Source organism: Gastrolobium bilobum, unplaced genomic scaffold (assembly GCF_033153095.1).
Source record: "Gastrolobium bilobum isolate Gb01-03AN ecotype WA unplaced genomic scaffold, APGP_CSIRO_Gbil_v1 utg21167, whole genome shotgun sequence".
Classification (NCBI taxonomy): domain Eukaryota; kingdom Viridiplantae; phylum Streptophyta; class Magnoliopsida; order Fabales; family Fabaceae; genus Gastrolobium; species Gastrolobium bilobum.
In genome coordinates, this window is record NW_026898371.1 from 374,406 (window position 1) to 401,178 (window position 26,773).

The following is a 26,773-nucleotide window of genomic DNA, read 5'->3' on the forward strand; positions in this document are numbered from 1 at the left end:
TCTCTATAAATAGAGACCTCTTTGTATCATATTATTTCACAATTCTAAAATATATCATAATACCCTTTTTCAAGTCATAACATTAATGATGAAAAGAAATGATATCTTTGTAACCACTAACCACAACCATATATCATCTTTTCAGATATAACTGTGAAAATAAACTATAAAGTAATTTATGAAATACATAAAAGAAATTTGATAGTTAAATGAATAGATCTGAGCTTCAAGTTAAAGTTGAAAGCTGTCAATTCTTCCTTGGTTTGAATAAAAAATGACCGCATGCACACAAATATCAAGGGGGGAAAAAAGAAGGGAAACTCAATGGGACAAGTTCAGTAATAACCATACATCTTTGACTCATTTCAATTTTATCCTGTCGATTGAATATTTTTCTGAGTCTTAAGACAGGTCTAACTATTTATTGCGAGTGACTATCTCTACTAACAATTTCATCCACCTTTATGGAAATAGATAACATACAGAAGATTAATGGAATAACACAGAGAGTTGAACATCTCATATATGAGTTACAAACAAGTTTTATCCATTGAGAAAGGAGACATTTATCAATATGTAAAGAGTATGTGTAGCAAATGGTTCTTCATTTTCTTAACCCTTAACATATAATAGGATCAACAATAGATCCAACAAACTCACCTGGAAAGGGGATGACAAGCTGCATCTTCCTTTTTATGTTCATGTAATCATTCAGAGGACTTTACCATATGAGAAATCTCAAAAGCAGTCTAAGATGTCAAGTTTCTAACAGCCTATCTTATTGAGTGCTAAAATGAAATAACAAGGAGTCAGACACAGTTAAAATTAAATTTTCAACACAAAGGAACTTCACTTTTTGAAAACATTGATATGTTAGATAAGCATTATTTAAAATATTTATATTACAAGAGGCCAAGCTTTTTATTCATTAATTTGATTTCATTTACATCTTACACTAGATACTGCTTCTAAAATGCCACATTTTCCCTTCTTCTCTGCTTACCAGGTTTATACATAAGGTAAGCTATGATACAAACATGATTCTAAGGTTTGAATAAGTGGCAAGAGATATTACTAGATGAAGTCCACTACATATTTCTTAATTCTTATTATATAATTAAAACTTATAAGTCACAAAAAGTATGGGATTACAGACTTTCTTAATACACAACTCACAACTTTCATGATGGATTAACTGTACTATTCTTATATATTCCCTACCAGTTGTGAAGAAATCAACTTCTTTTCCCCTTCAATCTCAGTCTAACCACTAAGTCCTGTCTGCTGCAGAAGGGGGTTTGACTCAAAACGAAAGAGCCTCGTTTCAAATGAAGTAAGACTGAAATCAAAAGACAAAGCCAACAAAGTATAAGCAATTCATTTCAATACCTCATGCAGATTAAATATGCCTTCTAAAATGTTTTCTTCTAGACAAAATTCTTGTAGAAAATATAATAGGAAGTAAAAGATTAACCTAGCTTCTAGGAAAATATTTCTCATTCTTAACACTTTTTATCCTAATAATGGAAGATTATCAAGAGTGTCCAAGAAGTGGATAAACTTTGCAACTAAATTTGTATAAACATATTCTGCAACAAACAGGTATTAAAATCCCAAGTAATGTGTCAATTTGCAGTGGTATGTTCACAAAAACAAAAGTAGCAAAGAAATTAAATAAAAACCAATAGAAAAGTATAAAAGTAATGACCAAGACTAGGAAAGCTCATATATGAAACAAAGGAGAAAGGAATAAGAACATACAGCAACTTGGGTCACTTTCCTAGTTTCCTTCACTCATTCCAAGGACTGTGTTAACTTTTGATGCCTTGAACACCTCTTGCACACGCAGTAATGACCTCACATCCTCTACTATAAGGATTTGCTTGTCTTGCATGACAATTATAGTAAGAAGCTCCAGCTCTATCACATGGAACCATGTCCTTCTTCAGTGTATCATAGCTAATGTACCTGTGCTGCATTGTTTCCAGAATTCTTCTGCTGGTTTCTGTACTCATTTCTTGCTCTGCAAAACACTCCACAATGCTTTTGGTGCAAACCCTTTTGGTCATTACATCAGTTTCACTGTGTTTCAGCAAATTGAGATCCATAACTGATAGGCCATTACAGATTGGGAGATGGGTGTTGAGTGGAAGAACAAGTGACATGTATAGGAAGGTTATGACAATGAATTTGGGTTGGGACATTGTTTTGTGTTTGGAGGTTACTTGTTTTCAGTTTTTTATTAAGGTTGTGAATGTGAAATTGAGAACTCTTGTCGGTGTTTAGTAATAAATTGGACACCTAGTTGAGAGCGCTCTAAGGCTCACGTGCAAATAGCAAAATAAATAAATATGTATATAGTGAAAAAAAGTATGCTTTAAAAGGACACAATCTTGTGTATTTTTAGCTGATTTATACAAAGTCTGACTGGTCAGAGTTAGACTTTGTGTAAATCTGAAAAGTTGCTTTTTTTTTTCTCTTTCCCTCCCAATCACATTGCTGATGAGTAAAGTAAAAAAAATCAATTTTTCAGATTTACACAAAGTCTGACCGGTCAGACTTTGTGTAAATTACTAAAAGAACATAACTTGTGTCTTTTTAAAGGACATCCACTTAACTCATATATATATATATATATATATATATATATATATATATGTAATAAAGGGTGGTATTTATTTTAATATAATAATATTAAAATCATAATGCATTTTAAATTAAATACATAATAAATATATTTTTACTGTTTGACTTTAAATATTTTTTTAATTACGATAATGTTTGAGTTTACACCCAACAATCACTTTTTTTTTTTTAATATGTATACCGATTTATCGATTATTCAATTAATTTGGTTCAAGCACTAGTAGACCTGTTACATAGGGCGGCTCTCCTTTTCTCCAAATCCTAAGAATAGAAAAAATAATTTTGGAAAAATCATCCCTATTATTATCATTTTATTTTATTTTTATATTTAGGTTATTTTGTATTTGTTGTAACTTTCCATATTGAGGAATAGAATGTATAAATACCATTTTTAACATGGTAACAAAATTTTGTTAACATAGGGATCTATGCCTCCACCGTTCAATAACATTATGGGTTAGGCCCGTGAAGCCACGACCAAGGTGAGGACTTGTTGACCCTATCTGGAACTAGGGAGGCATAAACTTGTTTAGCCAATATTTTAAGAGAAAAATTATCTTATCTAATAAAGATAAAATAACGAGGTTTATTATTATTTTTTTTTTAAAAAAACAACCTCAATTGGGATGGTGATTGTGGGGAAACAAGAATCCAATGCCAGAAAAAGTCAACTATCAAAAAGTAGAGCGCCTAAGCGGAAAGGCAAGGTAGTCACCTAAAATCGAAAAAGGATAAAAAATCGTAAATCATAAAATCGTAATACAAATCGTGGATTTTACCTGCACTCTAAAATTAAATTTCTATATACATATGCTTATGTATAAAAAAAATTAAGAAAAAATAGACTACCTGCCACCATCCTTATACATTTGCATACAATTGTCACACTCTAAGGGTCCAAGCTAATACATCGTTCAAGTTATTATCATCAAAGACATTCTGTTCTACGTGATCTTCAACTACATCATTCAAAATTGTCTTCATCTAAACTTTTATCATAAGATAAAGTTCCTTCATTTTCCACAATCCATTCATCTTTGGATGAAACATCAGCAATGTATATTCAACAATTTTTCTAACTTGCTTAACATCATTCCAATAGTTAAAATCGGGATTTAAATCTTAAAATCGGGACTTAAGTAAATGTCTAAATCGGGATTTTATATTGAAAAGGATTTTAAGTGAAATCTAAATCGTTTTAGCAAAAATAAATCGTTAAAATCAAGATTTTAAGATTTAAATCCAGATTTTAACTATCATGAGAGAAGGTACATAATTGAGGGTCATATTGTTCAAGAAATGCATAATTACACAATGGAAGGATTAAATCATTAAACAATTCTCTCTCTCTCTCTCCCCATATATATATATATATGGGCTTATCATTTCTCAAGTTGCTTGAGATAATTTTATCTCCTGCTGCTAAATTATAACTGTACAAAGATGAATCAATGGTGATAAAGGAAGAGAGAGAAAAAGAGAATCATAATCATTCAAAAGTGAATCAATATATATAAGGAAATAAATAAACAAAACGACGTAGTTTTGAAGTTGCCGGAGATAAAATTATTTCAAGCAGCTTGAGAAATGTTTTTTCATATATATTTATATATATATATGGAAAAAAAATTTCCGATGTTACTTTAGATAACTTTATTTAATGTTCATCGAAATAACGTCGTTTTGGGGTTGAAAAATTAAAAAATTAGAATGATAAAGACTATTATAACCCTGAAATAAATTAAAATTATAAAAATACCATGATTTCTGTCCCAAAACGACGTCGTTTTGATGAATATTAGATAAAGTTATCTAAAGTAACATCAGAAAAAACAAACCCTATATATATATGGGTTCGCTTTTTCTGCAGTTACTGCAGATAAGTTATCTGGAGTAAGCCCAATACGACGTCGTTTTGGGGCGGAAATCCTGGTATTTTTATAATTTTAATTTATTTCAGGGTTATTATAATCTTTATATTTAAATTTTTTAAGATTTCAATACCAAAACGACGTCGTTTTGGGAATAAATGCAGATAAGTTATCTGCATTAACAGCAGAAACATTTTTCCATATATATATATATATATATATATATATATATATATGAGGCAGGATATTCTTACACCGGTGTAAGAGTTAGAAGTCTTACACTCAATCTTAATCATTGATCCACTTGTATCCAATGGCTCACATAACTAAAAAATTTGAGCCCTTAGATATAAATGGGATCAACAAACAAGATTAAGAGTGTAACTTACACTGGTGTAAAATGATCCTGACCCTATATATATATATATATATATATATATATATATGAGAAAGTTATACTTACAACCTATTTTCATTTACAACTTCTTACAACCATATCTTAACTATTTATTTTCGTCAATCAACGGTTAAGATTTTTGTAAATCAAATTTATTAATTAATTATTAATTCACAATAAATGATAACCGTTAATTAACGAAAATCAACGGTTAAGATATGATTGTAAGAAGTTGTAAACGAAAATAGGTTATAAGTATAACTTTCTCCATATATATATATAATCTATTTTTTAGGTTATGTTTTGTACGTAGTGAAAGAAATTATCATAATTTTATACGGTATAATATAATTATTATACAACAAATTAGTATAGCCATTAAAAGAAAAATAGTGTACTTTTAATATTCTCACTGAATTTCTTATATTTTAATTTTTATTAATCTTAAGTAGAATAAATTTGTTAAATATTTTTAATACAATGGCTTTCATAACATGAAACATTTTCCTCCTTACGCAATAATCAAAGTGAAATTCAAAAAATTTATCAAATTTATTTAAATTTTAGATAAACGAACGAATTAGTCTTCTTAGTTATAAATATTTATTTATATAACTTTTGAAAGTCATAGAAATTATATTCAATAAAACTGAATTAATAGAAACATTAGTACTAATAATATCAGTGATTGCTATATTGTTCCATTAGTTTGCCGGCCAGCAATGTTTTGAATCATCAAATATACTCCAAAATGATGCTTATGTCTATGTTATCATCGTATTGGAGTCAACCGTCTGAAGTCACTGAACAGATAGTATGAAAATACTTTGATCATTCCCAGAGCAACACTGTTTCCAAGCTGTGATAGTTGCCAAAACCATCACAACTTTCCCTCATGTAATGCAGCTTAAAGCTAAGAGTAATCAACAAATACCTACTTATAGCTCTCTACGCAACCATGAAGAAATCAAATACTTAAGTTTACTATGATACGTGTGAAAGCCATTCAAAACTTGAATATATACAACGCTGCCAATCAGCTAATTGACATTGTAAGTAAGCATCAGTCCCCAAAGCTGGTACAGGAGACATCAGTTAGTAAGCCACAAAGGCCAAACATATTTTTACATGAAATGGTTTCAGCCCCTTGCAGCACAACTTGATGTCAAGTTTTAAATCATATGTAAATTAATCATGCATTTCTCACATACCATAAGCATAAATAGTGCTCCCAGACAGAATGCTCAGAGTGTGAGCTGATCCATATTCTTAATGTTTTTAGACATTCCATGAACTGACTGCCTTTCGTCTTGCTCATCATATGAGTTTGCTCGGTAGTTAGATATTGCCTCTTCATCTGAACAGCCTGGTCTTTCCGTAAGGAACTGTTCCCAAAACACATCATTCACTCTACCTGGAGCAGCTGGGTTAACTTGGTTGTTACTTGGAGCCTCCTGTGACGACGCTAAATTGGTAACAACATCATTAGCTACATTTCGGTTTGAGGAAACTCCACTATCAGATTCCTTACCATTGGCATAAAATCTTGACTCTGCCAATTTACCAATTTCTTGACAGTCTATTTGGGGTGATCTGGCCGAGTATGAATTTTTGTTGACTTGCAATGGACAAGATGCCAGAGTTAAATTTAGTTGGCAGGATATATGACTATCACCTTCTTCACTACTTGGCCCCAAAGAGTGCATCTCAGCAGTTGTTGCTCTTCGTGATAAACATGAATCCATCTTAAAAGTAAAAGATGCCCCAGAATCTGCAAGCTCTAATGTTTCAGGTGCAAATGCAAGAGCTGTTCTTGTCTGAACTCCTTTCGGTTCTCCTTCAGACAGCTTCTGAGAGCTTTCTCCATTTTCATTGGAACTCTCTGTGCTACGTGATACTAGGTTCATATCTGAAACAGCTGGTGACAGTTCTAGTCTGAGTTTATTTGAGAAATCCCGATGAAAAACATTCCCAGATTCCATTCTGAAATTGCTAAGATTGTCAACAAAGCTACTTTCAGCAACTGGCTGCAAGTGATCAACCTGAGGCAATCGCCTTCTCTTATTATATGCCGATAAATCCATGGACTCAATTTTGCGTGAAAGATGTTCAACAAAAGTAGGACTCTGCAGAGCCTTCTCGAAGAAGTCCAGCAATTTTTTCTGCCTCTTCTCTGTACCCTCTAATCGCTGCTGAAAATCTTCCAGACGAGGCTTTGCTTTTTTCTGATGTTGTTTAAAGCTAAAAATATTGGATTCAAGAGAAGCTTTCTCACGTGAAAGTTTTTCTATTTCTTCCTCATATGTTGCCCTTTCTGAATCCACAAGAGAACCTGGAGGATGACTATGACTGTGGATAGGTTTCCTGCGGTGAATATTTTTAAGAAGATGCTTTTGATCTTTAACAAAATCATCATTAGCAAATTCCCATTGCTCAGGATGTATTTTTCGAAAACCCTGATAATGAAACACATATAAATGAACCAAAACAAACTAAAACCTAATAACGGTTTTCTTAAATGCTTGACAATATAAGCAATAAAAAAATAAATGCCCATAAGCAATTGTTTATCATTCAAGCTATAAGATCTACAATTTTCTTCCAATGATTTACCATCCAATCCTTAAAAGTATACTCTTTACAAAAAAAGAAAACCTCCAAATAGGAAAAGCAGGCAGTGGGCCTTAATTTTCAATCATTACCGTGTATATGTCCATGAATTCCAAATTCCAACCCTATCTAAAACTTCGATATCAATTTGGATTTGTTCAATAAAAATCTTTACTAACAACTTAAGTTATTGGGCTGAATTGGTTTTTTTGCATGGTATCAGAGAGCATCTGTGACCAAGTGGTCACAAGTTCGATTCTCACGGCCTCCATTCTATTAATAAATAATTAAATATTGTGGAATTTCTTAATACAAGTAAACGAGTTTGTACGTTATCTACCCTTCAAGCCCATAGGGCTCTCGTGTGAGGGAGCGTGTTAAAAAAATATAACATAAAACCATTAATGTGGTCTTCACCTAATAGCTTAAGCTTTTAGGTTGAATTAGTTTTTGACAAAAAAATATACAAGATTAGAGTTCTTAGTTCTGCCTTTTTTGTTTTCCTGATGTCATAACTATAATTGTAAAGAGGCTATTTCCCGGATTCGAATCCTGACCTTTCAATCACAAAGGAACAACTTTACCATTGCTCCAATCTTATGGTTAAGGTTTATAATAAATGGGAAATTTTGAGGATTAGGATTCCAAGGCGACCCTTGGATTCACCACGTCGAAAGGAAACATCAAGAACAGTGATAGAAAAGAAAATATCACATAAATAGGGATACAGGAAATAGGAAGCTAGCCTAGCAAGAGAAAGCACCATACTTAGTAGAGTTTGATTGCATTCAAATCTGAAATTTATTATTGCCCCAAATTGATAAAGAGCTACAGAAAATATAACATACCATTATAGCTTGCTCAGAATAAGAAATACAGACTAACACACAAATGGTGGTCCCAAAGACAGAATATTAAAGGATCAAAATACCCTTTATGACTGGACCTCTACAAAAGAAACTAAGGCATACAAGTATCACAGCACCCACCACCGCCAACCCTAGAAAAAAAATTCATCTAAATCCCAAACAGAACATCGCTTGACCTCATCTTACCGAACTATTGTCGGGGGTTCATAAATCTGCTCCTTTTTGTTCTGCATTTACACCTAAAATTGATTTCCATCAAGTAATGTGATTTGTATGCTAGTTCTTGCACACCTCCTCTTACATGCAACATTTTAAAGTTTGTTACATTAATATTTTTTATTTATCTCAATGGCTTCTAATTGGGTAAGAAGTCATGCACAACAACCAGCATACAGATATCATTACTCCAAGTGAAGCAAAATTATTATTATGGTTCCACCAATTTACCTCCAGTTACAACCACTTCCAGTCTAAACTATGTAATCTTGACCCAAATTGCCATATATAATCTGTTACCTCTGATTTTTTTGCTGACATTATTTCAAAGTTTTCTACATTGGATAAAGCACTATGCACATTTATATCACATGTGACTTCATTTTACCAAAATTTTAGGTTCCAAAACCTTTCTGGTATTTAAAATGATAATATTAAAATTAAAGAAAAAAATGGTATCATAAGTAACGCTACAAGGTTGATGCATATATACATTCTGTGCATGAGAAGAAACAAATATAGAAGTGTCACATCAATATTCTGATGAAAGATTACCAAATATAGAAGTGTCACATCAATATTCTGATGAAAGATTACCAATAACTAACTACTTTGTGAAGGATTATATAAACTCTTTAAAAATAAAAAAGGCCTAAATTGACGCAACGTAAACTTCAGGGATTATATTGAAAATTAAGTGTAAAATATGAGGGAGAAATTTTTTTTACCCAACCAACAGTAAAAGTACTAGAAAACATTATAGACCTAGTAACCATGTCTACTGGAGCTCTTTTCTCTCTTCCTTTTCTAGTAAACTATGGCTTGCTTTTGAATTCAATTCATTGTTAATATCAGATCAGCATGAAAAACACATTACAACACTTATATTGCTCTATAAACTTAAGGCAGTTGCTATTATAAGTTCAAGTGCTATCATGCTCGAGCATTTCTATAATTTGAACAAATAAAATGCCAGGGGATATGTACTTTGGAGTAAAAAAAAAAATGTGAGTGCAGAACGTCAGCAGTATATTGTTCAATAGCACAGCCCTAAATTTAATGATGGGAATTATCCTGTGTTTGGATTGATATGAAGATAATAGACATTTGTCTTTTGCTAAGACCTACTAATAGACATAGCATGAACTAATATGCACCTCTGCCAGCCATTTATTTTTCCAGGGAAAAGAAGAAAAAGAAAGACAAAGTATATAAAGGTAGAATAACAAATTCTCCTGAGGAAAATAACCAAAAAAAGAGAGGCTCTAGTGTGAATTTTTCATCAAGTTTGGTTATTTAACGATAACCAATTCAACTAAAATAGATCATATATTTTGCAGCACAGTTTATTATCACACAACAGTTGTGCACATCAAATTCCGAATGGTTTCTCATTGACAAACATAACATAAAAAAATCTCTCTCTCAGAAAAAACAATTAAAGAAAGCTGCCGAATTGTCCTGCTACTGACACTTCAAACTTAGGTATTATTAAATACGTTTAGGAGCACCGATATATATATATATATATATATATATATATATATATATATACATATACATATATATTTTCAGCAGCTTTATATTTTTTATGTATAATAGTTAATGACTTGAATTAATATAGGGAAAAGCTGAAAAAGAGAGAAAGAGAATAATATTATTAATGAGATTGATATTGAGATTTGTTGTAGACATCAACCACTATTTTTACTAATAATTTAGGTCAAGTACTAGTGTACAACAACCCACACAAGCCCAGCCTAATAAGATTGCTAACATCATAAGACTCATAAAACATTAAGAATCCTAATATTTTAACAATTACCAACCATCGGATGCATTCAACATGCATCCGTTGTGGATAATACAATAACAGAATCCAGGATTAAGAACTTTTGAACAAATTTCGTGAGTTGATAATTTTTATGTGTGTTAAACCAAAAGGAACTTTCTCTTTTTGTCCCTTGATCACTAGTGTATTTGAGTAGAGAATATACCAGGGTGTTGGAGAAGACTGATCGACCTTATTGGACACAGTCTGAGTCCTGTACTACAAAATTCTTATTACCTTCTGCTGAGTGCCTAATTTTTCTGGCACTTTATTTAAGAACAAAATATGCCAAGGTACTACAGCAGATTTTCATTGATCACCTTATTGGACACAGTCTGAGTCCTGTACTACAAAATTCTTATTACCTTCTGCTGAGTGCCTAATTTTTCTGGCACTTTATTTAAGAACAAAATATGCCAAGGTACTACAGCAGATTTTCATTGATCACCTTCCTCCGTGAATTCTGAGTCCTATATTACCAAATTCACACTTCAACCCCCACCCCAAAAAAATAAAAAATAAAATAATAATAACAATAAATAAAAACTACTACCTTTCACTTCATCATATTGTTCAACATTGTCAACCTTTTTAACCCTAAGTTTTAGCTCCAGAATAGACTCCACCAGATCCAAATATAAGCTCTCTCTATCTCACTGTATAGTTCTTCTCAATCTCGTTGTCATGATCATCATACATAAACAATATTTCACTTCAGTTCATAGCTAATATCCAAGGTCAATAATAAAAAAAAACGAGTGAAGATCGGTGATCATCATTTTCGCCAAGACACAACCAACTTAGCAAATATAGCAAACAATCGTATTACAATCAATAATTAGAACAAGTTACAATCAAAACAAGTGCATCAATTCGGGAACAAAGGCAATAAGGCACGAATCGAAGTAACTCACGTAGGTATTGAGCTGGCGGATGAAGCTGGAGAAGTTGTTGTGCTTGAAATAGGTTGGGAGAAGAAGGCGAGCGAACTCCGGCGGGTTCCAAACGACGAAGCTGCAGTTGGAGGAGCTCCACGAAACGATTTCGTCGGTGGAGGAATCATCCACCATGTCGTATGTCTTCAAAAGGAACGGCGCCGGACCACCGATCCCGGCGGCGGCGGCGGAGGGCGGCGCTCCGTCCATTTCGAAATGGAATGGATCTTTCTAGAACCTCTGGTTGTTGTGAGGGTATAGAGAGAGAAAGAGAGAGAACGAGTCAAGAAAGAAACCTGCAATTTGCAATTACAATACCAAACACAGAGAGAGAGCTTTGACTTCAACGCCGGCTCTAGCGTACGCTATTGGTCGTTGGGTTTTCGCTAAAATACGCCAGCGATTGGAAAATCTATTTCTGCTTTGTCCTTTCTGTCTGTTGCGAATTTAAGAATAGCTTTGTAAAATTTATTGCTAATTAAGAAAAAAAGACAAACTAATTATGTAAGTTCATTAAATTTAAACTTGCTTCAAATAATATTCCGTTTGTTTTTTTACTAAATGAATATTTAGTTAGCTTCACATTTAGATAGGAATTCCAACCCTTAGACTTTTTTTAAAAAAAATAAGATTTTTAATAAAATAAATTCGTTTAAGTTCATGAGTAATATTATATTTATCTTTAAATTTTAATGAGTTCAGTTCATAAAATATTTTGAATTATATTAAGAATGAACACACATCTGTTAGCAAACATCCTTTTAAAAAGTGTCCAAACAAGCCTTTGCTAATGATACAAAAAATTTGGAAATTTTTTATCCGAGCATTAGCTTAACATGAAGAGCCACATGCACATAAGTTACATTAAACGAAAAATTATTGCCTTAATTACTCTTTTGGTCTTTTACGTTAACACATAATTTTGATTTTTCATTAATTTTTTTATAGCAATTACATTTTAAAAAATATTTTAATTAAAAAAAATTACCCTTCAACATTCTGCATTTTAATTTCTAAAACAAAATTAATAACGAGACAAAAAAATTTACATAAATGAAATGACATTTTTTTAAGTCACCAATAAATGAATGCTTTTTAATTATTCATACATTTAGATGCCCACTTTAAATAAAAAAATAAAAATTTCAAATCTTACTTTTTTTTCAGCTAATATTCCTGGCATTTAAAAAAAAAACCAAGCCAAGTACTTTCCTCGAAACCCAAAAACACGCAAAGGAGAAGGAACTTTGAAGGTAGTACAGTGGAAAAATATTTTCCAGTTTTTTGGACAAAAATACCCCTTTCCCCTATCTCTCTTTGCTATTGTTCCCAAATCGCTTCCCCCTCCCTCTCTCTCTACTAGTTCCCAAGTCGCTTCACCTCCATCCTCCCTCTCTGGCCAAAGCTGTAAAATCGATTGCAGACAAGTTCAATTTGAAGTAAAAGAGGTGAATTTGGAGTTTTAGGAAGAAAAAAAATAAAAAATGATGTATGCTGGTACAGGTCGTGTTGGTGGTTCGATTTGGTATTAGCAATAAAAATGGTTCCTGTTAATAGTTTTTTAATAAAGTTTCCATCTGCACTCCAGTGTGGTTTTTGGTTGCCGGTTGCCGGCATTTTCTGGACTGAGAGTTAGAGCGAGAGAGATAGTTGGAATTGATAAAGGTTATTTTTGTAAAATTAACTCACAATTTCAATAATATTTGACAATTAACCAAACATGGAATCAATAATTTAGAGCTAATATTTCCAGTAATATTTTGATCTACCAAACAATTTTTTGTCACATTATTTGAAAACTTATTTTCCTATTATATTCTTGAGAATTATGATTCTCAGACATAAAATTTTTTTTCCTCTACCAAACACCCCGTTAGTTCTAACCTATACCGCCTGACCTGATTTTATTTCTGTCCCCAAGGCATTACTGTAACTTTGAATTTTGTTAAAGAATGATAATAATAGTTTTTCTGGTTCCAATTTTTCATCATTGAGAGGTAAAAGTCAGAGAGGAAATTCATTATGAAACGAATATGGAATTTTGTGAAAAAGAGAAGGAAGAAAAAGAGAGGCTAGCTTGGGTAGAATACAAACGTGGGTCACGAGGGAAGACATGCACGTGTGAAAAATAGGTGAAAATATTGGAAAGAATAGCTATGAGAGATAATTATGAGTTTTTTTTTTTGAAGACAAAAATCAGTAGCAATGGATTTGCATGATTCGATTTTTGAACTTGACTCACTTCACCTTATTGGATTGAGCACCTATTATTAAGTTAAAAACTATAATTTTTAGTGAGGACGCAATTATTTATATTTATCCTTATCACTTATCAACTCAAGCGTTATGATTTAATTTGATCCGACCCCACACTAATTCTTGTCAAGGGAGGCTCGGGAGGGAAAATATTTTTAATATTTCCCTAATTTTAAATACTGGATACATTTTTTTATTAAATTTGATAAAAAGTAATAGAATTAACTTTTTTTCATTTACCCACTCTTTTATTATTATTGACACTTAAATTTCATATTTTTCTATTTTCCGTAAAGGAATATATACTCTCAGATATGCTCAAAAGGAGAATGTTAATCTCTCCAACAATTTCTCAGCACCCACCTCTCGCAAAAAGTCATTCTAAGGAGTTAAACTCATGACTTCACATTTGACACTAAATGTTGGATCTACTACTTACCACTAAGCCAAAAGCTATCATGGTTACTCTAGTGATAAATACTAGATCCAACACACATTCTTTTAGGTGATGTTTGGTTCAAGAATTTTTGAAATTTCCTTATGTAAATCAACTTGGCAATCCACAAATTTCTTGTTTGATAGACAGATTCATAAAAGTTCTCCAACCATGCTATTTACATAGCATTTTGCCATTTGGTCTTCGAAAGCTAGTCTTTGTCACTGTTTAGAAAGAGATCTTGAGAGTGGTTTTCTCTTGATAGCCGGCTAAATGACTTTTTGACAAAATAAAGCAGACCATTATACTCACCGTAGCATAGTTCATGGCTTTTTGACAAACATATGCAGGAAGGGAAGCTTGCCCCTGCAATGTTGCCAAAGTTTGAAGACCCAATTGTTGCAGCGCCTTCACCTGAGGCTGAGGCCAAAAAGATCCCTTTCTGAATATTGATAAGATTGAGATGCGAACTCAGAAGGAGAGGTGTTAGTAGGTGAATGAGATTAAACTTAAGAAAAGGAGAGGTCATGAAATTGCCAAACTGGCTATGACTTGCCTATACACTATTTAAAAATATTTAATATAGACTTTATAAATATAAAAGGGTATTTTGATAATTGCAACTCATTCTTCCATCAATATTTTAACTCAAACCAAACATAGACTTTATAATATTTACCAAATTTTTTCGGTAAATTTTTTTCAACCAAACAACTTTTTTTACATTTTCCTACCAAACACATTTTCCAACTATTTCTCTAGTAATTACATTTTTCTACTATTCAAAAAATTTCTCCTCAACCAAACATTCCCTTAGGAGTTATGACTCAAATTTGTAATTTTGTTGAATTGTTTTTCTTGTACTCTTCTCATGCACTAAGTCGTTTAAATTTTTGATAAAAGAACATTAACCCTACTATTATTTGGCTCACGATGATTACTCTGAAGATGTTGTACAAAAATACAGATTTAGATTTTAAGCTTTCTTTTAGATGTAATAGAATCTCAGCATTCATTAGATATCAAAGTCAATCTTTCAAATTAAGGTGAAAATTATATCTCGTGTATTTTATATAATTTATAATATCATAACCAAACTCAGCTAATAATATAAGAATATTCAAATGAGATTATATTGTTTTATATTTTTTAATTATTTTATTTTTTATTCCTAATAAATAATTTTAATAAACTTTATTTCTTTTATTTTTTTATTTGAGTTTTGGCTCCTTAAAATATTTTTTATAAAAAATAATGCTTGCTACCTTAGTAAATACAAATTACAACTACAAAATATTAAATAAGTAAAAATATAAAACTTTATATTTTAATAATAAAATTAAAACTCAAATGAATAGAAATAAAAAAGAAAAAAAATATAAGAATCAAAAGGAAAGTAAGTGAAGACTATAAGAAATAAAATCTTATTTACAATATAACAAAAAAAATATATTCAAATAAGAGTTGTGTTAAAAAAACCCTCGTACTAATAATTAAGCAAAATCCTTAATGCTTTGTCTCTCAATGTATCTAGAAAAATAAATAAAATTTATAATATTTTCTATTAAAAAGAAAATTAATGTTTTGAGAATTTAATTTAAGTATATAATTAATGTAAATTATAATATTTAAAAATATATTATTATATAGTTAAATTGTTTTGTTTTTAAAATCAATTCCATATTTTATTTAACTTCATAGACGATGTTGGGTCGATGACACGTAGATGTGTAAATAAGCTAGATCGATCTACAGTGGTTTACAGCTTAACTTATATTAAGTCAAATTTGACTTATTACAAATAGCCAAATAGAACAGGCCTAATTTTTTTTTAAAATTATTTAAAAAGCAGGACATAAATTTTTTTGTACATGTTAGACCTATAATAAGCCTACAGTCCAACTTGTATTATATTATTTATTTTAAATAAAATAAATAAAATTATTATTTTAATAATTTTGAAAATAAAATAATAATATTATAGTTATTTTTTTAATTATGAAATATTTAATAAGTTTAAAGAGATTAATAAGCCTAGAACAAGACTTTTATTTTTTAAATATTAATTAAGGTAGACTTGTAACTGGGCCTATACAGACTAACATTCAGACCAGACCCAATTTTATTTTTATATCTATTTAAGTCAAAATCTAGCCTATTTACACATCAAATCGATTCTTTTTAATCAATCGATTTAATACAATTCTTATACCCATACGTGCTCTGTTGGATTTGAATGAGATTTCGGTGGATCAATCTTTATTGATTGACTGTCCCCATCATGTTCTTGCTACTTGCCAGCAAAGATCACTATTTTTGACTTAGGATCTTCCAAATCATTCCCACAAGAAGTTTCATTAATAATTTCATACTTGAAATTATTAATGATATTCCATTCAAGCCTGGACAAAATTCCTAGTTTCACGAAAATATAAATATTACAAATCAAAATTAAAACTAAATTGAATGACAAATAAAAAAAAACTACATGAATTCGATCAATATCTTTTTACCTTCCCTCGAAAAAATTAAAAATATACCGACTTTCTCAAATCCTAGATCCATAAATGATTCAATAAGAACTTCTCGCAGTGTACAAAATAAACTTTGTAGTCAAATACAAACGTTTTCTGCCCTGGAATAAAAGTAGATAAACATTATAATTCCCAAATGAAAAAAAAAAAAAAATGTCTCGAGAAGAGGGTATTGAGTATTTAATAAAATAAATAAGAATTAAATTTTTTGCAACGAAGAGATATAATATAACTCTCGAAAATAGAATAGGGACCCCAAGTGAGAGTATTTCAGAACAGTGAAACTTAAGGACGACGCGGTGCCTGTGCTCTTCGAACGTTCCAGAAAAACCCCAAATCAGTTCTCTTCTGCTTCGGGGCACGACTGAGGAGCGTGCAAACTGCCGGAGGAACGCCGACGCACCGCCGTCTTGGTCGCCGCCGGCTGAGTGACTCAAGCCGTGTGAGGTTTATTCTCTCTCCTTTTTCGATTTTAAGTTTTCTCCTTTGATTTTTATTCTCTCTCATCATTGATCTCTCTCTCTCTCTCTCTCTCTCTCTACCTATCTTCAGAATCGAGTCGAAGAGCATAGCGAAATCGGCATTGAGGTATGTGTCGTTGGTTTTTTGCCCTAAAACTATATATATGGCTGAATCCGTTAGCTTAGGGTTTTCTTCAAAAAATGTCTCATTTGTTTGATGTGAAAGTTGGTAATGTTCCTAGTAGTCACTATTTAGTGCCGATTCTTCGAAGAACTCTGATCTGAACAACTTGAACTTTAACTCGGGGAGATGTTTAAGAAACAATTATTCTCTGCTGCTGCTGCTGATAATTCTGCTGATAGTTGATGTCCCTTGCCCTTGTTTCATTGTTCTTGAAGGTTTCTTTGCGTCTATGTGTGAAGATTACACTGCTTGTCTTTTGCATAAAATTTAGATTTTTTTGGGTTCTCCGTTATTGGCTTTAGCTAAACTTATGGTTAAGGTTCTACTGCTCTTGATTTTTAAATGTTTGCTGCAACTGTTTTGTATGTCTTTGTAGTTTGAGATGCTTATTACTTAATGATGTTGGAATCAAGGAAGGATCCTTATGTCAAAATGCCTTGAATAAACCAAGCATATTGTATTGTATATTTTCTAGATGATCCTATTTTGACAACTCTATTTCAGAACTTATTCCAAGTGTGGTGAAGGATTAGAGTTGGAATATTGAAATATTTTTATTTTTAAAGCTTTTTCACAGCAAGCTTGAGTATATATTTTATCTTTTTGAAAATTAACTTATTTTGTAAGTGATATTTCTTTATCTTTGTTTATTAACTACTAACTTGATAGCTTGTACCTATTAAGTGCCAATTATATTGCTCGGTAGAATGTATCGGAATTGACTCTTTGATGTCATATTTTCCTTTGACAGATACAAAAATGCCAAAAGTAAAGACCAACCGTGTTAAATACCCAGAGGGTTGGGAATTAATTGAGCCTACAATCCGTGAACTTCAAGCAAAGATGAGGGAAGGTTGGAATTTTATATATTGTGCATGCCTCACTAGATTTTATTATGTTCTTTCTGAAGTCTACGAAACTAATGGTTTTATATCTTTATGTGGCAGCTGAGAATGATCCACATGATGGCAAAAGAAAATGTGAGACATTATGGCCTATATTTAAGATTGCACACCAAAAGAGCCGCTACATATTTGACCTCTACCATCGGAGGAAGGAAATTTCTAAAGAATTGTATGAATTCTGTTTAGACCAAGGATATGCTGACCGCAATCTAATTGCAAAATGGAAGAAGGTACGCAACATGAGTTATTTTTTTTATATTTTTTAAAAGGCTTTTGTTTTTCTATTTCTTTTTCCATAGGAGAATAAGTTTCATTAGAAAGAAAAAGAAGTATAACTAGGTGGAGGATAAGAAATCCGATTCTGAGATAGCTACACCCTTGAAGCTGCCTTGAGCCTAGCATCAAGAAGGAAAAACTTAACTCTGTCCCAAATAAACTTAGGGGGTGAATAAATCTCCTTAAATAAATGAGTATCCATACACACCAAAGGACTGCAAATACTGCACACTGCCATAAAGTTGTAATCTCCTTGTTTTTATCAAAGGTTTGTTATGGAACCATAGAAAATTGCTTGAGTAGGTGTACCCACCTAGTGCTTTCTGATAGTCAAAAAGGTTGTTCCAAAGTAAAGTAGTCACCTTATAGTGCAAAGATAAGGGGCTTAATGTCTCTGAGCAAGATGCCTAGATTCTTTCCAGACTGTCTTGACAAAAGGGAGGGAACAATGGCTTAGCCACTTGGAGTAGGGCCCCATTTGATCTTGCAAGACCCCAAAATGATGGGAAAGTGATTCAAAACAAGATGTTGTAAGGTCTCTTGTGAAGTTCGAGAAACATATCCTAAACCAAGTATTAGGGAATGATGACCTCCTTCAGTTTCTTAAGCTTGCCGGGGTTTCCCAAGTCTCTAGCATTCCAACTTAGAATCTTCACAAACACAATTGTTCCGTCCTCTTCCTTTCAGAGTTCAGATTTCATAGTTCACTGTAGTTGCAGGTTTCTTTAACTGTCTTTTGGAATGTTTTCGAGAAGCATATGATTTCAGAGATTCCGCCACAATCTCCTCCACATCATAAGGATGGACCAGATTCAACAAATGAATTGAAGGGGGGAATCTTGGCAGTCCCCGTGACTGCTCTAGTTGTGAATGGCTATTTATTAGTTTTCTCCCTTTAAGTATGTCTTAGTTGTGACTATTCTCCATGTGCTAAGGCAGTTGTTGCCGCATAATGATTAACTGCTTATCCATCATAGTAGTTAGATAAAAGTTGTCTTGATTGGGCGAACAACTATTTATGCTCAACACATTTGGATACTAATATTATCAGTCGGACACTGATGACCTGTGGAGAAAATGGAAAATATTGACACTTTATGTTGAGATATATAGTCCACATTGGTTGTATGTGCGACTAATGTGGAGTTTATAAGGCTTTGGGCACTCCCACCCTTTGAGCTAGCTTTTGGGGTGGTGTATCCTAAGGTTTTTTACATGGTATCAGAGTCTCGCCGTCCCCCACTTTCTCTTGTGGAGTTTCTTAGCACAGGTAGGCTGGGCCTGTTGCATTGTCCACCCTTCAAGCCCAAAGGGCTCTTGTGTGAGGGGACGTGTTGAGATATATAGTCCCACATTGGTTGTATGTGCGACTAATGTGGAGTTTATAAGGCTTTGGCCACTCCCACCCTTTGAGCTAGCTTTTGGGGTGGTGTATCCTAAGGTTTTTACACTTTACACTTTTTTGTTGCTTTTTCTACATGTCACAAGGTTATTGCAACTGGGTAGGAAAAAATGTTAAAAATATTCTGAAAATCTCAAATATCATTGTTGGTTGCCAGTTGCCATCTTCTGGTTGCCTTAGTAGTCCCCTTACAGATATTATTAGTATTGTTATTATGTGGGGTTTTATTTCTCATGACTGTTAAAATATATGGCTTCTTTATAGTGTAGTGATATTGTCTTGTCTCTTTTGTGCACTCTGTTTTTCTTGGATTTGAATAAAATCATGTTTTTGGTTTGAATTGCAGCCTGGTTATGAACGTCTATGCTGCTTGAGGTGCATGCAGCCACGCGATCACAATTTTGCCACCACTTGTGTTTGCAGAGTACCCAAGCAACTTAGGGAAGAGAAGGTTATAGAGTGTGTTCATTGTGGTTGCAAGGGCTGTGCGAGTGGGGACTGATTGGACATCAATTCTAGTATTAGTTCAGAGGAGGTTTTGTCAAAATTATTGTTTCTGCTTTTAGCTTTCTGTTGCCTGCAATCCTCACGGTGCTCAAGTTCTCCAGGCTGTAATACTATGTACTAATTTCATGAGGGCTATACATTGGGAATATTAGCTATTTATTATCTGGATAGTTCAAAACCTGAATGGAGTTTTGTAATTTCACATCGCTGACATGGTGTACTTTTGCTCGATACTTTACGGCTTGAACAGTTCACTTAGAATTATCGAAAAATGGTTAATATAATTTTTTAATGGTGCTTGTTTCCCTTGTAACCCTTGTGGTAAGATTGGAGGCATTTTTTTTTATTGGAAAAATATTTTTTCGTGTTGTTGGAAATATTTTGTTTTATGTCATTTAATGAATATGTAAGCTTTATTTTTTATAAAAAAATAAAAATAAAACTAAAGGAATTTATATGTTTATCTTTATGACATGAAATAAAATATTTTTAACAGATGAATGTCTTCTTTTTTTTCCCTTTCGAAGTGTCTTAAATTTTTTCATTTACATTTTTTCTTCCACGTCCACAATTCTGCAAGGAAAAAACTCTTAAAAAGCATTTGTCCGATATAATCATATAATTTTTATTTTTTTTTTGTCATCTATATTTCGTCATCCCGTTTGTTGAGGAAACCTTCAAATTAATTGACTGAAAATAATTGGTGAAATATAACTATTTGAAAGTGAACACTTCGGACTGGAATATATATCTTTGAATAATTTATGAAGGGCGGTATGAAGAACTTGACTATCCTCACCGTAGATTATATTGATAATTATAAATTGCCTATTAAAAGAGATTAGTTGGCAACAAGGGACAAACTTTATATTAATTAAACTTTGATCATACAATGAGAAGTTTCAAATAAGACATAGAGATTAGACTTGGGGACATGATTGATCTAATCCCTCCTTAGTCTTTAAACTTCGAATTTGCTGTGATCTATAATCTCCAAATCATTTCTTACATTTCTTACACTGCATCTCGATTTCCTTCGGGTTCAATTAATTGAGGTTGTTTATAACTCTTTCAATCCGAGGGCCATGGCTTGCAGTTGCATGGATGTGTTCCACATTTTGACTTCAATCTTTGTCTAGAATTTCATTTTGTTTAACACTTTAATTTATCAGGTTATTTCCGGAGCTGTACATACAAGCAGGAAACTTGTATGCAGAACACTATACAAGATTCACTATTATGCTTAAAAGAATCAAATTTAAAAACACATACATTAAGTGTATCTGAAAGCAGATTCTCAGATAACCTTGTTCTGTCCCAACAAAGAAATAATGGAGGATGACTACAACATAATGCTAACAAGCTTGTTTCATTATCTAACCTGTAGAATTTCTGAGGAATATTGTGATATAGTACATTCGAGGGGTATAAGGGGGTCTGAAACTCTGAATTGACTCGAGAGCCTAGTCAACGGCTCACACGATGCTCATCATGGAAGTAACAAGCTCAATTTGTTCAAATACAATAAAATAGATAACTGCCATAAGTCTATTTGTATTGCACAGATAAAGGCCAGAAAATTACCTGTCCTCCATTTTCTTCCATTTTCTTCCAGTATTAATCCTACTGTAACTTGTATCATCACTGAACTTTGTTAAACTTAACGGCAAATATGTACTTAAGTAAAAAATTACTCAATACCATAAACATGAAAACGAAAGGCCTTTTTTCTAAATGCCATATAGGTCTACCTACTCAAAGCTATTTTAATTAAGTTGAGGATACATAATAATAAATGAGCAAGCAGAGGTTAAATTACGTACCACTAAAAATGTCAAGGAACAACTCTTCTAATAGCTTAAGATGTTGGGTGGAAGTAGAAGAATGATTGTACACACTCACCGGTTGTTACAATGATTTATATATAAAACTAAATTTTGGCCTTGAAGTGTAAACAATGCGCAAGGTCTCAAATTTAACTTAATAATGAAAAATGGAGGAGGCAAGGATCAAACTCATAATTAATTATTGAGGCTCTAATACCATGTTAAGGACCAACTCTCCTGATCACATAACTTGTCAGGTGGAAGCACTTGGTAATGGTTTTGTATATCTAACACAATGTAAGTTGCCAAGCCTATGCCAATTCTCACTTTGGTGTCCTATGCTATAGATTATGGAAAAAGGGTAATTGAGGTTAGATTTAAATAAATGTGCAGCGAAACTCTTCAAAGGCATTATCATTTTGGAAACAAAAATTCTAGAAATCCCAGGTCTCCTTCATTAGTAGATAAGTAGTTGATAATCATTTCTGTGGTGGCAGCATCCACAGAAAAACCTTTGTCCATCATTATTGTAAGGTATTTTATTGACCTTGCAGTCTCCTTTTGCATCAGCGAGCCTTGGACAAAGACATTGTAAGTACAGCTATTCGGCAGGCAGCCATTCTCTTCCATTTTCATCAGTAAGTCTTCAGCTTTATCCAAGAGTCCTTGTCTACAGAGACCTTTAATCATAATGGTATAAGTATAAACATTAATTTGCAAACCTTTAACCGGCAAACAGGAAAAGAGTTTCCATGCATCATTCAGTTTTCCAGCACTGCACATTCCGTCAAGCAAAATATTATAAATCACAACATTAAGATCCAAATTACTCTTCTCCATTGCCTCAAACAATGACACTGCCTCAGAAAGAAGTTGGCCTTTGCATAGGCCATCCAATATAATGGCACAAGTCTGGAGATTGGGAACTTGGCCATATTTATGTATATTAAAAAACAGTTCTTTTGCAGCTAATGGTCTACCCACTTGACAAAACCCACCTATAAGAGTGGTCCAAGTTACAACATCAGGAATGAATCCCATCTTAACCATTTCATCCAGGAGATGCATAGCATTATTAATGTTTCTAATCTTACACCATCCATGGATTAGAGAAGTATAAGATACAATATCAGGTAAACAGCCCCTGCTAACCATTAAATTAAATACTGTCATAGCCTCATTCATTTGATTTTGCAAACAATATCCATCAATCAAAGAATTATAGGTGAATACATCTGGCCCCTCCCCCGTCAGAATCATAAAGCCAATTACACTTTTTGCCTGCTTAATTTTTCCTTCTTTGCAAAAAGCATCCACTAAAATATTGTGTGTTTGCAAATCTGGCATCATTCCCGTTTTCATAATCTCATCCAGCAGAGAACCAGCCTCTTTCCATCTTCCAAAATTGCAAAGACCTTGAATCAAGCAAGTGTAAGTGACAATATTAGGTCGAATACCTTTGCTAGTCATTTCTGAGAACAAATTTAACGCCTCGGATACCAATCCATCCTTGCACAAACTATCCATAATTGTGCTGTAAAGAACCACATTAGGTTTCCAATTTCTTTCTTCCATCTTCCTTAGCCACCCAACAACTGCAAAAGTGTCACCCATCTTACACAACCCATTAATCAACACCCCATAAGTATGAATATTCGATCGATAGCCCATCTTTTCCATATGGTCAGCCAACCCCACAGCATGAGCCACATTGCCTTGTAAACAAAACCCATTAATGAGAGTGTTGAAAGTCACCACAGAAGGCTCCAAACCAAGTTTGAACATAGTCCCCAAGACCGAGAACCCAAAGGCAATCAACTTCAAACGGCAAAGACAATTGATCACAACATTAAGAGTAAAGGTATCAGCTTTTATTCCTAGAGAAGAATACATGAATTTAAGTAAAGATATGGCAGTTGTGTAATGCTTCAACCTCACAATCACCCCCAACAACAAAGTAAAGTCCACCACAGATGGCAAAGGCTTCATTGTAGCCATACCATGAAACAAGTCCAAAGCTTCATCAACATTCTTCAGTTTACCTGACCTACATTGGTTTCTCATGGAATTCATGAACTGGGTTCTGTAGCTATACCTCTCAATCTCATCAATGTTTGTGGCAGTGACTATGGTGCAATAATAGTACATTGGAAAAGACAAAGAAGAGTGAATGGAAACGCAATAGGAGATAGTACCCATGTTTTGAAGAAGACCAAAACGATAGCAGGAAGCTATTCTTCGCAGCATTCAAACACAGACTTCCTCTAATTTTGGTTCCAAACGTTGTTGCCTTCGTTCCTCGTACTCGAACAATGTTAGAAAATAACAGAAATAGAATCAACAAAACAAATAACATGCTCTGTTTTTGGATGCACAAATTGGTAAGGGTTTGGGGGTATTGAACCTAAAATAATTAAGATAACAAGTAGAGAGATCAGAGATGCACCTTCTTCGTCGATAGGGTTTAACATTGAATAATAATATTATTGCAGGGAAAAGTGTTTTTGATTCTAGACAACACAACTTATATTATTTTATTTTTACAAAGAGGTGAAACTCATATTTTATTTTTTGTCCACTCTTTTTTTTTATTTATCTTTTTTTTTTCACTTAAAATAATATAACTTTACATTCTTTAAAATGACACACATTTTTTCCAATATTATATTATGAAACTGTAAAACGAAGTATCAAATAAGAGTGAGAGTAATAAATGTTTTTTTTTTTTTTTATGGGAAGAGTAATACATGTTTTTATCACATGTGTTTTTATACATTTCAAGAGTTTAAGAATGCATTTTTTAATAAAATGTTGATCACTTGTTTTTAATACATTTTTTTTTAATATTTCAATTGATTCATCGTTTTGCGACTAGTCTGATTTAAGACGGGTCCTAATATTAAGACTTTAAATTCATCCTAAATATGATATTATGAAAGATCGAACACATGCTCTCACCTCCAAAATTTTATCTTTATAAGTATAAACAATCAGAAAAATATTTCTGCAGTTAATGCAGATAAGTTGTTTGCATTTATTTCTAAAACGACGTCGTTTTAGGATTGAAAGATTAGAAAATTATAATTATAAAGACTATAATAACCTTGAAATAAATTAAAATTACAAAAAACCATGATATCCGCTCCAAAAACGACGTCGTATTGGGTTTACTGCAGATAACTTATATACAGTAGTAACTGCAGAAAAAACGAACCCATAAATAATAAGAATTCATTTTTTCTTTGAAAAAACATTGATGTTAAATAATATCTTATTAGTTTTTTTGTTGTAATGACATTTATTATAGTTATTGATATTGTTCATTATCGAGTTTGTTGATTAGAAATTTTTAAGTGAAAATATTTATTATTTAAAATAAGAGAAAAGTATTTCTCCAGTCACTAGTCACTGGATATAACTTTATCTCAGTGAGCTCAAAACAATGTCGTTTTGTGGTTATAAGATTAAAAAATTATAATGATAAAGACTAAAATAATCCTGCAATATATTATAATTACAAAAATACCTTGATTTCCGCCCCAAAAGGATATCGTTAAAAAGAAAAAATAATAATATGGAATCCACTTTGATTTTGTGTCACTCATGAGAAGTTATCTCCTCTGATATATGTTAAAACGTGATCGTTTAACTTAAAATCACATAAAATTATAATTATTTTTCTTTTATTTTTTTAACTGTATAATTTTTAAAAAAAGTTTTAGCTCTGAAATAAATTTAAACATCGGTATCAAAGTAGTTTGAAAACAAAAGAAATAACCGAGTATTAATAAGAATATAAGAAGTGAAACAAAATTCCTAAACACTTTTTGAGCTGAAAATGTACTAAATTAGGAGAATATATATAGGCATTTCGTAAAAAAACTTGACTTTTATATATTTTTAATACAAATAATACATTACAATAAAATTAGGGTTTATTATTTCTTATATTGTAAGAGATAAACTCATTTCCTACGCACATAAAAATATCTGTTACCCACATTTTTTCTTTTATTTTTTTCTCCCTACCCACGTACTCTTATGTGTTTATAAGAAATAAAATTTATCTCATACAACATAAGAAACATTAACCCCCATAAAGTTATGGGTTTAATATCTCTTATATTATAAGAGATAATTTTATCTTCTACATACTCATAAAAGTGTGAGACCTATTTTTTACTTTTTTCTTTTCTATTCTCTTCACATGACTCTAGGGGCCCCATATATTTTTACGAGTATAGGAGATAGTTTTATCTCCTATAACATGATAAAGATCAAACCTTAAAATCATGAAGTAGTTTTACCTTTAAGTTAGGATGCTTTAATTTAAGAATTTATATTAACAATATTTAAAATTAAATATTTGATTATACATAAGATTAAATCAAAAAAAAATATCAGAATAAAATAATCATATTATTATTTTAATATTTTACGATGAAATAGTGTAAAATATAAACAAGAAATCAATTCTATTTCACACTCTCAAATTAAGGAAAAAAAACAGAAATATTAAATTAAAAGAATGAAATAATTTCATTTGGGAAAAATATTTATTATTTTAAAAAATAACTTTATACCATTTTAAGTGAAATAAAGTGTTTTGAT

At 32.0% G+C, this 26,773-nt stretch overlaps 3 protein-coding genes across 7 annotated transcripts; 1 reads left to right on the top strand and 2 right to left on the bottom strand.

Moving 5' to 3' along the window:
- Nucleotides 1-5,912: 5,912 nt before the first annotated feature.
- Nucleotides 5,913-11,665, bottom strand: LOC133315399 (heat stress transcription factor A-5-like). Of its 3 annotated transcripts, XM_061517010.1 has the most exons (3): nt 11,355-11,665; nt 6,491-7,370; nt 5,913-6,424 (listed from the first exon to the last, which is right to left on the bottom strand). In XM_061517010.1, exons 1-3 carry the CDS (start codon nt 11,583-11,585, stop codon nt 6,159-6,161), a joined length of 1,377 nt encoding a protein of 458 aa, XP_061372994.1. In that variant the 5' UTR covers nt 11,586-11,665; the 3' UTR covers nt 5,913-6,158. The 3 variants fall into 3 exon arrangements, with proteins under 3 accessions (XP_061372994.1, XP_061372993.1, XP_061372995.1); XM_061517009.1 differs by having other exon boundaries at nt 5,913-7,370; XM_061517011.1 differs by having other exon boundaries at nt 5,913-7,278; nt 11,355-11,625.
- Nucleotides 11,666-16,848: 5,183 nt separating this feature from the next.
- Nucleotides 16,849-20,631, top strand: LOC133315409 (protein BUD31 homolog 2). 2 transcript variants are annotated; one of them, XM_061517033.1, is made up of 5 exons: nt 16,849-17,043; nt 17,154-17,189; nt 17,998-18,099; nt 18,194-18,381; nt 20,176-20,631. In XM_061517033.1, the coding sequence occupies exons 3-5, from the start codon at nt 18,006-18,008 to the stop codon at nt 20,329-20,331; spliced, it is 438 nt and encodes a 145-aa protein (XP_061373017.1). In that variant the 5' UTR covers nt 16,849-17,043; nt 17,154-17,189; nt 17,998-18,005; the 3' UTR covers nt 20,332-20,631. The 2 variants fall into 2 exon arrangements, with proteins under 2 accessions (XP_061373017.1, XP_061373016.1); XM_061517032.1 differs by having other exon boundaries at nt 16,849-17,048; nt 20,176-20,630.
- A 1,506-nt stretch (nt 20,632-22,137) lies between these two features.
- Nucleotides 22,138-24,652, bottom strand: LOC133315425 (putative pentatricopeptide repeat-containing protein At1g12700, mitochondrial). 2 transcript variants are annotated; one of them, XM_061517055.1, is made up of 2 exons: nt 24,609-24,652; nt 22,138-24,452 (listed from the first exon to the last, which is right to left on the bottom strand). In XM_061517055.1, the coding sequence occupies exon 2, from the start codon at nt 24,407-24,409 to the stop codon at nt 22,577-22,579; it is 1,833 nt and encodes a 610-aa protein (XP_061373039.1). In that variant the 5' UTR covers nt 24,410-24,452; nt 24,609-24,652; the 3' UTR covers nt 22,138-22,576. The 2 variants fall into 2 exon arrangements, with proteins under 2 accessions (XP_061373039.1, XP_061373040.1); XM_061517056.1 differs by having other exon boundaries at nt 22,138-23,776; nt 23,873-24,610.
- Nucleotides 24,653-26,773: the final 2,121 nt, after the last annotated feature.